A 15,403-nucleotide genomic window follows, 5' to 3' on the forward strand; every position below is an offset into this window, starting at 1 on the left:
AAAAAAAATCCAGGTCTCTGATTGGTCCTCTGGTCAGGTGTTTGGTTCCCCCTTTGTTCACCCTTTACAGGTAAAAGAAAATTAACCCTTACCTATCTACTTATGACAGCAAGTCTTACACTGTAACTTTCAGAGAATATTGGTATGTGCCTTAACCCTGCTCCTCTCAATGCACTAGGGATGGAACTAACCATTCGCAAGAACACAAGGAGTTCCAAAAAAGAGCTGTTAATATAAGAGTTATCTACTGTACACTTACCTTCACTTAATGGCAAGGAACTACAGTATCAAGGAAAAGCCAGCTTAAATGCTTCAAGTGACCTCTCCCTCACATTCTCTCACTCAAAGTGTCTTTGCATAGTTTTCGATTGTGCACAAGGGGCCTGGATGGGAGATTTCAGTGCCCTTCTAAAAGTGGAATCGAGGGTCTTATTCTAGCAGGGCAGTTACATATAGCTTGCAACCAATGCTTAAATTCCAAATCTTGATGTTTCAGAGACTGGGGGAAATGCAGAGATTATCATTTTTTGAAAGCTAAAGAGCACAGTATCCCAGGCTAGGGAAAAGGAATGTTGCTCCTTTTAGTGGTACAGATCAGCGAGTAACAGGTTGGTAACTGCACTGGCTTGTGGCATAAATCAAAAGAATTCCACTTAAAAAGTAAAGTATATAAAGTCAAGCGCTTTAATTTCAATTTACAAGAGTAAACTGGAGTTATTAGTGTACTACAGATCAGCAGGGCTGAACACTCAAAGTGAGTTAGAGCTCACTCCCAAGCTACTCCTGCATTGAAACGGAGCAGCAATTCTTCAGCCTGATAGACAGGATCAGAGCTGGAGAAGCTTTCCCTCTACTTGAGCATGGCCATTAATGATGGAATGATTAATGGTGGCTACTACTTCAAAAGGAGACATAAAAGCTCTGACAAGCAGCTGTGGACAGGCACCCATGCCAGTTTGCAAACGTCTCTCCTGTGTCCCAAAGGAGGCAAAGCGAGAGTGTGGTAATGAAACTGCTCATAGTGGAAATGGTACCTAAATGACTTTAAATTGATTTATGTTCACTTTTGTTAAGATTATTTGGTATCTTGAAAGTGCTACCACTATAAAATAATGCAGACAATCCTTAAGGCCTCTGTCTAATGGCACTCCCGGAGAATATTTATATTCCTCGTCATGGGAATGAGAACCATAATGGAGACCATTTTTGTTTTATTAGGGATGCATATTTAAATTAATCTGCTATTTGCCTAAATAGTTAGCCGCCTCTGTTTGTGTGCCCAAAGCCAAAACTGCAATTAGGCTTCCATTAAAAAAATAAGTCCCAACTAAAACTGTCCCAGTGGAGTCGTAAGGGCTCAGAGCAGAACTTTTCAAAATTACTTCTTAGCCTAATGGTAATTATGTTAATTGCTTGAAAGGTAAATAACTGCTGAATTGGTTTTGAAAAATAGAACATTAGCACATGCCACATGCACACCCATGCTTAAAACAAGTTCACAGGTTTAAATGGATGGTGTAGACCAGTGTTTCCCAAATTTGGGACACCGCTTGTGTAGGGAAAGCCCCTGGTGGGCCGGGCCAGTTTGTTTACCTGCCGCATCCCACAGGTCCAGCCAATCGTGGCTCCCTCTGGCCTGGAGCAGCGAACCACAGGCATTGGGAGCTGTGATCAGCCGGACCTGCGGACGTGGTAGGTAAACAAACCAGCCCGGCCTGCCAGGGGCTCTCTCTACACAAGTGGCATCCCAAGTTTGGGAAACACTGGTGTAGACTATTGTTTGCTTTGGAAACTGTAGCTTGTGCATCATAAAGACTTAAGGCTTTTGTGATTTTTGGTTACCTCATTTTATAGTGACCAGCAGGTCCACATCTCCAAACTGGCACAACAGGGCTGAAGTCTGATCTCAGGCACTTTAGATCAGCTACTGAGTACACCAATATTGTGCTTAGTTAGTTTTTAAGAAAGGAAGAGGTACATATTTCTGAGTATCCAAACTGGACCTTTAATTAGATCTAATCTGTTTCATTTGTAAACTTATCTGGGCAGGGCCCTGTGCTCATATTTTTCTGCTGAAAATCTATTCCACTTTTAGCACTCTACAAACAAGAGCACTGAAACACTGGCCAGAGAAGAGTATAAAACAGAAACAGAGAGTGAACTGCTTCTCTCTTCATAAAAGAAATGTTTTGCCTTAAACTTGGGGGTTTCTGCAAGACAGCATGAAGTAAGCCCACCACACAGAAGTCTGTTCTACCCCATGAATAAAATGGAGAACTCTGGGATTCAGTGTTTTGGTCTCAGAGTTTGAGAAGCAAAAACCATTTCATTAAAATGTTTATGGCACATGGTATCCATTAAAACCAGAAAAGGACTAATCAATGTACATAGCATTTTACCAAATATTTAAAAGACAAAGTCTCTGCCCCAAGACGCTTACACTCCAAATCAGAAAAATAAAATGCACAGAATACCTGTTCCAGCACAAGGGGATATGCAGACATCACTGGTAAGATCAGGGAATGACGGTTTTGTGAAAATACAGGATTCCAGGTTTGTTTTAAACTGTCAAGCCAAGAACAGAAGATGACCGAGGCAGCAGTTTGGAGGATGAATGCACAATAATATAGGGAGCAAGAGCCAACTAGTATTTTCTTTCATTATGAGTGAATTGCATATCATGTGCACACATCTGTGTGTGTGATGTCTGAGAAACATGTATAGAGCTTGCTTGGTGCCAGGGAACAGTTAGAAAATGCTTCCCTCAGGGGCACCAACAGATATGGATTATACAAGCTCTAAAGAGGCATTGCTATGAAGCAAAGAAATAGGAGCGCAGGTCCTTACGCTCCAAAGCGCCAGAAAATGTATTAATTAATGGGCAAGTCAGCCTTTGCTTTATTCACTCACATTGTATTTGATGGGACAAAATGGGGAAAAGCCATTTTTATAGTTGAAATTATCTCTGTTGAGATAACACACATTGTAAAGAAATATTTTTTAAAAAAAAAATATTAAAGCTGAGGATTTGCCAGGTTGGATGAGATCACTGATCTACCCAGTCTGTCTTCCTGCCTCCAGCAGTGGCCAATATTTCATTCCAACACAAAAAGCTTTGCTAAAGTGAAGTTAAGGTTGCAAGCACACAGCACTGTTTGAGCACATATTAAGTTCTGAGAACATTACAGTTTAAAAAATAAAAATCCATCAAATGTTAGAAACACACAAAATTGTGAGTAAGAATGGCACTTCCACAACAAGCCAGAGTCACATCACACCCTTAACTCTGCTCCGGTGGAGCTGTGACAGTGCAGTATTCTCAGACTGACTGAGAAATACTGCATGCATACTTTCCTTTTTGGCTTAAGGAGACAGATGTTCAGTTGGATTGTGTAAGTGTGAGTAGTCAGTTAAGAGCAAGGTAGTATAGCTGTTGATCTGTGATATTACAATCACTGCACTTGCACTTACTTCCTGATGATCACCTAGTATTAACAACCACTTGCTGCATTATGCCTCAGAGTGTAAGCTATTTGGGGCACAGTCTGTCTTTTACTCTGTTTGTACAGGGCCTCACACAATGCAGCCCAGATTCGGACTGAGGTCTCTAAATGCTTATTTAGAACCAGACAACCACATAGGTTTTTCCCTGAGTAAGAAGTTGAGTGGGATGCTCCCTATTAGCAATGGAAACTTCCCACGCAACTAATTTTATATTTAGTTTCACATATATTTGCCTCTGGTGCCAAGTACGATGCTTTACCACCATACTAACTTGAACTGTTTTCATATCTATGCTCTAATTTCATGATGTGGTAGGCCTGCATAAGCAGACATGCAAAATGCTCATCTACATTTTTAAGTGTTACATTGCAACTATCTGCCAGTGTGGGCTTGTCTATGCTGGCAGAGCCCCCTAGTGGAGATGCAGCATACGCTCATAGAAGTTCTGCCGACACAGCTACACCATCTCCACAAATGACATTAGCTAAGCTTACAAAAGCGCTCTGTTGTTGGCACAGTTTTATCTTCACAAGGGGCTTTGCTGGCATAGCTATGTTGGCTAGAGACTGTGATTTTTTTCACAGTCGTGGCTGATATAGCTATGCCAGCAAAACTTTGTAGTGTAAACTAAGCCTATACCAGTGTGCGTCGCATCTCCTTGTTAGCAGCTAATCAAAATAGGGGATAACTGCCCACTACTGCTACCAGCTAATAGTTAACACATTAGTTTAAGTGGAAATGGACTGTGATTAAATCTAATGATACCAGGTTGAAATATTGCTTGATGAACCATGCTGGGGGTTCACTTAATCAGCTCTTCCTCATTAAGACAATACTGTGCAGCTATTGGTTGCTGGTAACCTTGTAGATCGAGACATAGGCCAGTCTAAATGTACATTATCTGCAAGGATCAAAGCAAGAAATCATCCATATAATTCCATTTTAGAACAGGGAACCTGGACATTGTGGTGGTGGGGGGGATCTTATTCTCTCACTTCAGCTTCAAAGCAACGCAGCCATGTGGGACTGCCGGAGCCAATGTGATTTGCAGGCTGGTTTTTTTGGGGAGGCTGGAGGGAGAGGTTTTAAATGCAATTGTTCTTGTTAATTCTCATCAATTTTGTTTAGAAGCCCAACTCCCACCTTTCCTATCCTGATCCAAGTTAATTGAATGTAAAACTTTTTATTTTTAAATACTGTATTTTATTTTCAATAAGGGAAAACAGGAAAAAATTACAAACTGAAAACTCATGTTATTATCTGGAATACTAGCTATACTATCTACTATCTATGATATTGCCTGGAATTATAGGGAAACAAACCATTAATGAAACACGGATTTTTTTAAAAATAGAACTGGCCCAAAGTCTCAAACTTGTTATCTTAAATCCTAGACTTTTGCCAAAAAACACTAGTAGACTGAAACGATAAACAGCAAGATCAGATATCATTCAGACTACTAGGGCTAGAAATTAACACTGAATACAATTGGAAAGTTGAGATTCTCATCATGGCTCAGTGAACAAGGCACAGAACTAGAAGTAAGAAAACTTGGATTCCGTTCCCAGCTCTGTGACTCGTTGGAGTTAATAAACTATTCCTTATCTCCTTTTTCCCATTTGTAAAATGGTTATAATTACACTTACCCCTTGACTTGGCAACCGCAAAATAGAAGGGACCTTGCCAACTAGCTTCAGATGTTCAGCAGAGAACTTGAAATTTCAGTTAATTCCAAATCATCAAAATGTGAGTCTTATTTGTAAAGTGTAAAATCAAAGTTCAATTTACATACCTTTTACCAATGAAGAGATACAGTAAATTTACAGCAACATTTACCCAGGCCCCCTTCTTCCTTAAAGCGTCTGCAAGCTACACTATTTGTGTTGTAACTATTTTGTGGCATGTTCTGGAACTTAGAAGTGTGCTACACATAGAAATGGAGTGTTTGGTGACCAGGTCTGATATTACAAATACAGGGTGCTTGGTGGATGAGGGAATAGCTCTGAGAGCCTCTCACTCACCATCTTGACTACTGAGATATCAGGTTTTCAGTTCAAAAGCAGCACTGCCTCAATTCCTAACAACATAGCATGCGTATAAGCAAGTGCATTCTGATCATTGCAGAAGTCACTTTCATTTGTTCTATACCAATCTATGACAAGTAATATTAGCTACTGCTGATTAGGTTTCAATATATTAACATAAATGGGGGCAACATTATTTCCCTTCTATACCCACAGACAAATATGACAGCTTAAGTCTTAAAGGTGGTACAAAAAGGATGTTCCCATTTTACACCACAGAAAGTTTCCAAGTCAAACTACGAGAATCTGGGAGAGAGGGGGCAGTTTAAGTAGACTTCAGTTCCCCCAAAGCGGTGGCTTACGGCCAAAGTCAGGCAAGCATGGAGCAGATGGACTCCTGGCAAGGCCGCTACTGTCCCTGCATTAGCAGCATCTGCTCATTACCCAGAACCCTCGCCTGCTTTATCTAATGCTCCAGGAAAAGCATTTTGATTTGATTCATTTCAGTATGGTAACGTGCAACACAATTAGTGGTAAAATCAAACTGGAGGACTGCCAATGCTGACAATAGGAAACAAGGCAGAAGAAATACGAGGCCAGTGGGTTGGAATTCAAAAACCACAACTGTGGATCAAGTTGCCAAATCTCACTGCCCCAGGTGTACATATAGTGTGCCTACTGGGCACAGAAAGTGGAAGATAGAACTTAAATGTACTCTCAGTACAGTTTTTCCATCTACCTTTCCTTGCATCTGGTTCCCCTGTGGTTGATTCCGTCTGAATACCCCAGGGGTGCAGTCACAAGGATTCTCAATTCAACTCTTCTTCAGTGCAGTCAGAGCCAGAATATACTATAGCATGCAGGCACAAATTACCGACAGCCTCCATACACGATGAACCCTTTGCTTGTATATTTCTTATGCCTTAGGAACTATTAACAACTGCTGAACTGTAATAACCCCCCCCCCCCCCCAAACATATGGAGATATACCTATCTCAGAGAACTGGAAGGGACCTTGAAAGGTCATTGAGTCCAGTCCCCTGCCTTCACTAGCAGGACCAAGTACTGTCCCTGACAGATTCTCCCTCCCTCCCACCCCCAAATGGCCCCCTGAAGGATTGAACTCACAACAGTGGGTTTAGCAGGCCAATGCTCAAACCACTGAGCTATTTCTCCTCCCAGGTCACTAATACATAGTGCTATCAGCAGATGTTGAATAAGCAGAATCTGCCTGTTAGTTCTTCCATGCAATCAGATGTCAGGGACATCACTGCTTGATCTCTGTTGAACTGAGAGAAACTGATGTTATCTCAATGAATCTGCTAGCCATGGATTCTTTGCCTAACAACGCCACCTCCAACACTATGGTGTTTGTTCTCTATATTAGTCAAATGTACAAAATGAAAGGAAGAAAAAGCTGGAGAAATACAACAACAAAAAAGGCATACACTAATTCAGGAAGTTTTTGTCTTTTAGATAAAAAATAATTCTCTCCATTAAACTGTAAATATAAGCTGTGTCATTCATGATAGTAAACAACTGCAAAACAATAAAACATGCTAGTGCATATGGAAACTAAGCTATTCTGACTGAGGCTCTCAAATCAGAATAATCACTGACCTGTCACAAAATCCATTCAGCAATATGCCCAGCAGAGTTAAGACATACAGGTTTACTCACGACAGTTACTTATTCTCACATTGTAACATGCAGTTCAACACAACGACCATGAGACAAACAGATAATTAGACTTTTAATCACTGGAAAGACTAAAACTCAAACTAATATAAAACCAGAGAACTCTGCTCTCTTCACTGCTTGCACAAACTGGATAGAAATCTGGACATCAAACCACCTTATGCTATAATATCCAGTGACTTAAATAACCAAGCTCAATTTATAGCTGTTAATCACAACAGAATGGCTGCTGTGAGGAAATATTCCATTAACAGTTTCTGGTGACAATAAACAATGACAGAGTTCACACTGCAACAAACACTATAATCAAAATACTTTGTTTCTATCAGAGGTTTTGCTTGTTTGTTCTTAAAAAAAATTAAAAATAAATATATAGATTTGATTTGGCTGTCATACTTCAATTTTGTTCCCACCTGCCAGCTGGTGATATTACAGTGCATCAAAATCAGCACTAATACCACAGAGCTCTGTAATTTTATCAGGTTTTGGTTCTGACAGGATGAGAGGAATAGGTCTTTTTTTATGTCAAATCACGTCACAAGTTACATGGAGAATGGAGGATACAATGGTGGTTAGCTTTGCTCGGAATACTCCTACAGCAGAATCCCAATTGAATCCACCTCATCCAAGCCTTCTTTTTTTCATGACCTGCCACCATGTGTCTTTGGTCTAGTTACTCTTTGCCTCAACTCCATATCACTCACACACACATTTGATAAATCCTGAACAGGAACAGATCGTTAGGATTATAATATATTCCCATGAAACACACTATTAGGCATTTTTATTTTTATTTTACAAGTAAGTGTACATGATAAAATAAGCAACTGGTATTGCTTACAAAAAATTTTTTCCCCTTCTTGCCCAACACCAGTAAAGGAAATGTTCTTTACATATACCCTATGTATATTCTATCCAGGGAATTAAGGGCAAAGATGCAGAATTCTGATTAACCAGGCACTGCAAGTTTAGCCATAGTCCCATAAACATGCCTCAGGGTGCTCTAAGAAAAAAACAAGGCTGTAGGAAGAATATTTTACAGTAAACAATTTATTTGCTTAAGGCGGCTTGGTTGGATCTCTGCCCGGCACTCAAACCCTGTGCAGCAGTTGCAGTAGGAATTACACATCATTTTTAATGGGTGCTATGTTCCAATGCCTCCTAATGCATTTATGGTTATTGGCCAACTTTTTCACATAAAAGCAAGCGTGTGTGCAAGTGTCTGTGTATACAGAGGATTATAGACACACAAAAAGCTGAGCACAGCTGCTTCATTTTTGTAAAGCTTTTGTTAAAAAAAAAATAGGGAGGAGAGTTGTGGTTACTTACCATCCTCATAAGCCGCTACAGCCAGAGAGCTGTTTATCCTCACAAAGGAGACATGTGGCTGGGGTCCAGGATCAGCAGAGCCATGCACTGGTTCCAGGATGGGGGCCGTGTAGTCCCAGGTGCGGGTGTCCCACAACCTCACATCTCCTGATGTATATCTGGAAGAGCAGGATGTTATTCATTCCAAAAATATTTGAAAAGATTTGGAAAGAGAGAGATTGGGAGTAGGAAAGCGGAAACAAAAAGAGCCTTAAAACCAAACCCCACAGCAATGGGACTCATTCTCTTTAAGTCCACTGCATGGCAACGTCACTAAAACAACTTAGATACTGAGTCTGATCCTCCTCTCACTCACTCTGGTTTTATGATGGCATAATTCCACTAATTTCAAAGGAGTTATTCCTAATTTACACCACTGTTCAATACAGAATCAGGTCCATTAAGACCTTCAAACAGTCTAGAAATAAATGTATTAAAGTGATCACCGCTGTAGTTATAGAAATATGGCAAGAACATACATTAACTTTCTAGAAGGTGCGTAAGGGGAGATGAGCACAGGGAGAAAAAACAAATGAATCAGTGCTCATTATATCACACTATAAATGGCAAAACATATATTATAGTTTATGAATCAACCCTCTTTTGCCCTTAAGTCCTGCCTTCACTGCAAAGGCCATGTACACAAATTTTTAATCAACAGCAGTATTTTCACACACACAAAGGACACTGAAAACTAATGCTTTCTGTAGGCACAAGCTTTCCAGTGCCTCATCCATGCATCAAAGTTGCCCGAGTAAAGTCCCTGAAGGCTAATTGATTTGTTCATACAATTAAGTCCTGCCTTTAGAATCCAGGCAGCGCTGCCTTCTCACAGAAAGCTCTCTTGCTGAAACACGTGACAATCCTAGCTTTACTCCACTTAAGAATACAAAAAAAACCAAACAGGCCTCTCAGATTACACAAGCCATACCTAACAGATGAATTAAGGCCACAAAACTGAGAGTGGCACAGAACCTGACTTTATAGGGTGTGTTCTAAGGCACTGACCATAAAACTGGGGGAGTGGAGGAAGAGAGTAATGGATGCTGTATACAAAGTGGAACAGTCTGCAGAAAGGATGTAAGACGACTATCCCACACACCAACTCCATTACCACTGGTCAAAGAGCAGTATCAAACTGGAATGGAAAAAATAAAGGAATGGTGCACTTTAGTGTTTAATATGGAATCACAGTAGGACTGCAACAGTGAAAGCTCTAAAAACAGTTTCTTTAGAGGCAGAGAGTGTTTTACAAATAAAAGACAAACCCCGTTCTCATCAATTTTGACATCCACCCTAATTTTAGGCAGAGGAGTTTCTTTTAGAATTAAATTTTTCATTAGACTGAAAGCTCTTCAGGGCAGAGGACTTGGCTTCTCCTTGTTTATAAAGTGCATAACACTTTTCCTGCTATATAAGTAAGAGAAATAAATACTACTACTACTGAAAAATGAGAGGAAGGATGGTCTTGTGATTAAGGCACTGGACATGCCTACACTAGCACTTATGTCAGCAAATTTTTTTTTCCCCACACTCCGGAAATAAAACACACACACCGAGCAACATAAATATTGCCAGCATAAGTGCCTGTGTGCACAGTGCTGTGTCAGCGGGAGAGCGTCTCTCGGCAACATAGCTACCACCCCTTGTTGAGCTGGTTTATGTCAACGGGAGAGCAATCTCCCATCAGCATAACGTGGCTATACAAGTGCTCTTACAGTAGCACAGCTAAAACAGTACAGCTGTGCCACTGTAAGCTTCTAAGTGTAGACATGGCCTAAGACTCGTGAGATCTGGGAAATTCCCAGCTGTGTCACAGATTTACTGCGTGACCTTGGGCAACTCATTTAATCTCTCAGTGCCTCAACTCCTCATCTGCATAATGGGGTTAATATAGTCTCCCTTCTCCCACCCTGTTTGTACAGATTATGAGCTCTTCGGGACAGAAACTATGACTTATTATGTTTTTGTACAGCACCAAGCAGAATGGGGCACCCCTCTCAACTGAAGCCACTATGTGTTATTGTAAAAAATATGTTTCTACTATTATTAATTTGTAAGTAACATTAAGAGTCCCCACCCAGAATATAATATTTTACAAAGTTCTAGCTTAATCAGACAGACCATTTGGGGCTATGGCACTGACCAAGTAATGTCTTTTTCTTTTTCTGGAAATTGTTCTAGTTCCACACAACTCAAGTGATTGGATATAAATCAACAGAAAGCAATGGCTTCTCTTCCTGTCCCAGATGGTCTCCATCGAGATCATGGCTCAAGCAGCTCTCTCCCACCACCACAGAAAAACTGGCAGCACCCCCCACACACCTTCTCATTGAGCCACTGCCCCCATTTCTGCCAGAAGAGTTGGAGCCAAATGACCAAGACAGACTGTGTGTGCGTGGGGGAATGTCTCCAGAAGATATGAAGACAGCAAATCCATGAATGGAGGTGGAGGGGTGGTGAAATGACTGTCTCGTCTCCATGGCCCAAGATATCAAGGCCAAAGCTTTCAAAATTGTCCACTGATTTTGAATGTCCAAACCGAGTCACCTTGAGCTGGATTTTCAGAGGCACTGAGAATCTGCAGCTCTCATGGTCTTGAACTGGAGTTGTGAGTGCTCAGCATCCCTGAATGTAATCATGAACAACAGGCCTCAAGTTGGGCACCCAAAAATCAAGGCACCCAGAATAAATGACCGCCGCCGCCTAACAGAAATTCCTGCTAATTGAATTTCCCCACTCAGAAGCAGCAAATGACAGATGTTACAGTGTTTTTCTTTCAACAGCAGAATCCTAACTCCTCAGAAAGAGGCACTGGAGTTGAGCGTAAATCTTCATCCATTGCATGAGAGAAGCAGGCAGCAGCCAGTATTCACAGCCCCAAGCATTAAAAATTTTAAGTTAGGACCCCCAAATCATGAGATCTGAAAAATAATAAAGTCTGCATTGTCTTTAATTTTCCTTCTATTGTCTGAGCACTAGGGATTCATGTTTCCAAGCCCCCCTTACCTCCCAAACATGTGGGCTAAAAACATTTTTTAAATGAAAGGTATGATTCTCTTGTAATCACATTACTCCAGGAGCTGGAGCTTTAAGAGATACCACATATCGCTAGAGCTGACAGCACTGAGCAGCAGAACATTTACCTCCATGCTTAACAGAAGGAAAAACAGTAGCATCTCTCCCTCACAAATGCATACTTGTGGGCACTTATTCAGATGTGCAAATGTAAAAAGAAAGTGCAGGAGACAGAGGAGGAAAGAAAACAGAATTTGATATTCCTATAAGCACTATGGCTAACTTCTCTATACAGCATGCAAGATAAGCACTCTGGGACTTGAAACATGCTACCACACATGAGAGAATAAAAATAGCTGATTGGTGTTGGATTCCTTAACAGTGAAACTGAAAAGATTCCAGTGTGAAAAGGAGTTTTTAAAACAATTTTCCTTTAATGCTATTCTAAGGACAATACAGTCTCAATGTTAGCTCCATAAATATTGTTAAAGTGTTAGAAGAAAAGAAAAGCAGCTTTTTTACTTAAAGCAATTCATTTTTACATCAAGGGATTTGTTGCACAAGGCAAAGTTTCATGTTCATGGGGCTGTTTTGCTACCATAGGTTGGCTCAGCAGAATAGCACGCTGCACGGTAAATAATCTGGTCCTAGATGATAGGAATGCTAGAATTAAAGATTCTTTCCCATCTCCCCCCAATAATTTTTAGGATTCTCATGCAAACTTTCTTCTGATGATTTATGCTAAACTGAGAGCACCACACAATGAAGTCCTTTAGACACAGACCAGGTATAGACAGTCTTAAGCCCATTCACATGTTGGCTTCTCTGCTGAGATTGCCAAAAAGGATGACAACTAAAGCTCAACTGGACTTCTTTATGTCAGGAAAAAATTCTAATTTATTTTTAATAGAGCAATAAATAGGTGCTATTTTCTATAGTATGGGTATCAGTCACCTGTTTTCTATTTTGCCCTTGCTGTTTTGTTGAATTCAGCAGCGAATTCATACTCACTTTCCATGAAAGAGAGACATTTAAACACCTATTCCATTGAAAGTAGTTTATTCTACAAGGCATCCTATGTTAAAGAGTGGCAGAATGTTCTGTATTTGCTCCCCATCCTTGAACATCACAATGCATTTCAAGATCCAGTTCCAGATCACAAACACTTTATTCACTCTCTGTGGTCTTGTTGAAACTTCTAAGGACCTTTCCTCTAGTTAATTCCCAGCCACACCTAGCACTCAACAAGCACTCACTTCCTGTGTCCTGTTCTACTACTTTGCCAATGGTGGTGAGACAGCCTTTGCTTCTGAAACTCCTGCTAACCAGAAGAGCCCTTTCCTACCTCATCACTTAATACCTTTAAAAACAATCTTTTCTCCCTTTGAATGTGTTAATGCCTTTCTCCTACTAGAATATACTGAACATAACCTTCCATCACGATATTATTTATTCTGATACTATGCTTGGTACTGCTATTACCCAGTTCTGAAAAGCAGAAGTCTGCAATACACCTCCAAGGAAGTTACCACATAAGAACCACCCTAGCTTCATCTGCTTGTGTTAACTAAACCTATTTTTAATCCAACAGTGAACACGTGCCATTTAACATGTGCTTTACATCCAAACACTTTACAAAACATCAATTAATCCTTGAAACACCCCTTTGAGGCAGATAAGGATTATCATCCATATTTTATAGATGGGGAAACAGAGGCAGAGATGTTAAGGCTCAGATTTTTAAAGGTATTTAGGAATTGCTGTGATCAGCACTGTAGTGCTTAACTAATTAAAGGAGTCTAAATCTCATTGTCATGAAAGAGTCAGGCTCTCAGAAGTTTAAATACCATTTAATCTCTTTTGAAAATGGGTTTTAGGCTCCTAAATCAGTTAGGCATTGAGACAATCAGTGAAGCAAAGCCTAAATACCTTTAAAACTCTAGGCCTAACTTACTAGCCCAAGACAAAAAGTGTTACAGTCAAATCTGAATGCACTGCACACCACACGAATGAGGGATTTTTTCATCTGCTTACTTAAGGAAACAATAATTTAACTGCTTTTTACGGGCAGTAACTTTACAAGAAGGTAAGCAATAGTTTCCTTTCTCTCTTTTATAGTGGTGAAAGTGGAAGACAGGTGGTTAGAAAAAAAGCCTATGGCATGCTTCAGCTGGTATTCCATGCTGACTCAGCAGTGGGCACTGAAATGCAGCACATGTGGAAGGAAGTGGAGGTGTGGGAGTTGGATACTGTTCTAATGAAGTGGTACTGAAGAAGCAGACAATTTCATAAGGGCAAAACTGGGAAACTGGACAAAAACAAAATCAGATCTGAAAAAGCTTAACTATATTGGATAGCAAGAGCCAGAACAAATTTGGGGAAGGGGGAGGAAGACTGATCTCTCTCCAGAGCCCCAGATGTCTTTATGGTTGCCTAATGACAATTACCTTCAAGCAATTAAGACACTGCTATCACAGTTGCATTGTTAGTAAGCCTTTGGCCCTCAGTGTTGATGGCTGTCTAATTAGTGTTTGTGTAAAGTACAACTGCAACTAATACATAAGTTAACAAATACACAAAAGAAAAACTGTTACCAGAAACATTTTCAAAACAGTAGTGAATTTATTCACTCAGTCCATGGCAACAGTGCAGGCAAACTGTTTCCTTCTTAATGTTCTCAGTGCTGGCAGGATAGATTTTCACTCCAAACAAATAGGTTATATAGGCCATCACTTGTTTTCTGTTTCTCTAGGATGCTGGTATAGATCCTCGATTTGTGCTACCCCAAGTACATCATTCCATAGCAACCAGCTACCCTTGAATGGTTTAACACCACAGAACTCTAATAACCAGGCTCACAAATCAATTTACTATTACCATAATTCCTCTAAAGAAAATGTAGCAAGAAAAAAGGGGAAAAATTGCCTCACAGTTAGGTTTAATTTCCAGAAGGCAAAGTCTGTTCTGTTTTCAGATACCTGTGGTGATTAACAAAACAAAAAAAAAAAAAAAAACCCCAACAACTTTGTTTCAGGCAGTCAGTGACCATCTGTTAATTCTCAAAAGATCTGATTATAAAATCCTTATTAAGTCACAACTCTTACTGAAGTCAGTGGGAATTTTGCTCAAGTAATGATCCACAGTCATAGCACCGAGTTTAAACAGGTGTCTGTTGATAAGCAAGTTAAATAATAATGAGCATTTTGTATTGTCATGCTGCACTGAACATCTCAAATCTTTCATCTTTATTCTACTAACAGTAATTAAACCAGTCCTTCGCGAAGTTAATGAAGGTTCTGTGCGTTCTGTCATAGCTTTTGGTTTTTTGTGGGGGCTGTTTTGGCTGGGAGGGTGGATTTCTTTTTGAGAACAAGACTCTGTTAAATATGCAAATCCAGTCCACAAAAACTACTGCCTTGCTCATTTAAATTGCTCTATGTCTTCTTAGCTATTTATATGGCACCAATATTGTAGTAGATGAGTGCCTCATAGTCTTTAACGTATTTATCCTCAAGACCTGTGAGATAGGGCAATGCTGTTATATCCATTTTACAGATAGAGAAATTAGGCATACACAGACTAAAGTGCTTGTCCAATCTGCTAAAGACAATTACCTTCCACAAAGCCCATATAACAAAGTGACAGATGATATATTCAGTTCCAAATACCTCATCAAAATTGTGACAAGTTAGGAGTCTATCAAAAAGCAACTCTCACACAGAGTGATTAAGCAGATTCTATGGCCTTGTCTATATTTAGACAGTTAAAACCCTGAAATCTTTACTGCTATC

General features: G+C 40.1%; 1 protein-coding gene across 1 annotated transcript in view; it reads right to left on the reverse strand.

The window, feature by feature from the left end:
* Positions 1–15,403, reverse strand: part of FBXW8 (F-box and WD repeat domain containing 8) — a 66,325-nt gene that overhangs the window by 27,917 nt on the left and 23,005 nt on the right. Inside the window, 1 exon segment of the mRNA XM_032799989.2 lies at positions 8,556–8,713. Coding sequence (XP_032655880.1) covers positions 8,556–8,713 — 158 coding nt within the window.

The sequence above is a fragment of the Chelonoidis abingdonii genome, chromosome 22 (genome assembly GCF_003597395.2).
Source record: "Chelonoidis abingdonii isolate Lonesome George chromosome 22, CheloAbing_2.0, whole genome shotgun sequence".
Taxonomy (NCBI): Eukaryota; Metazoa; Chordata; order Testudines; family Testudinidae; genus Chelonoidis; species Chelonoidis abingdonii.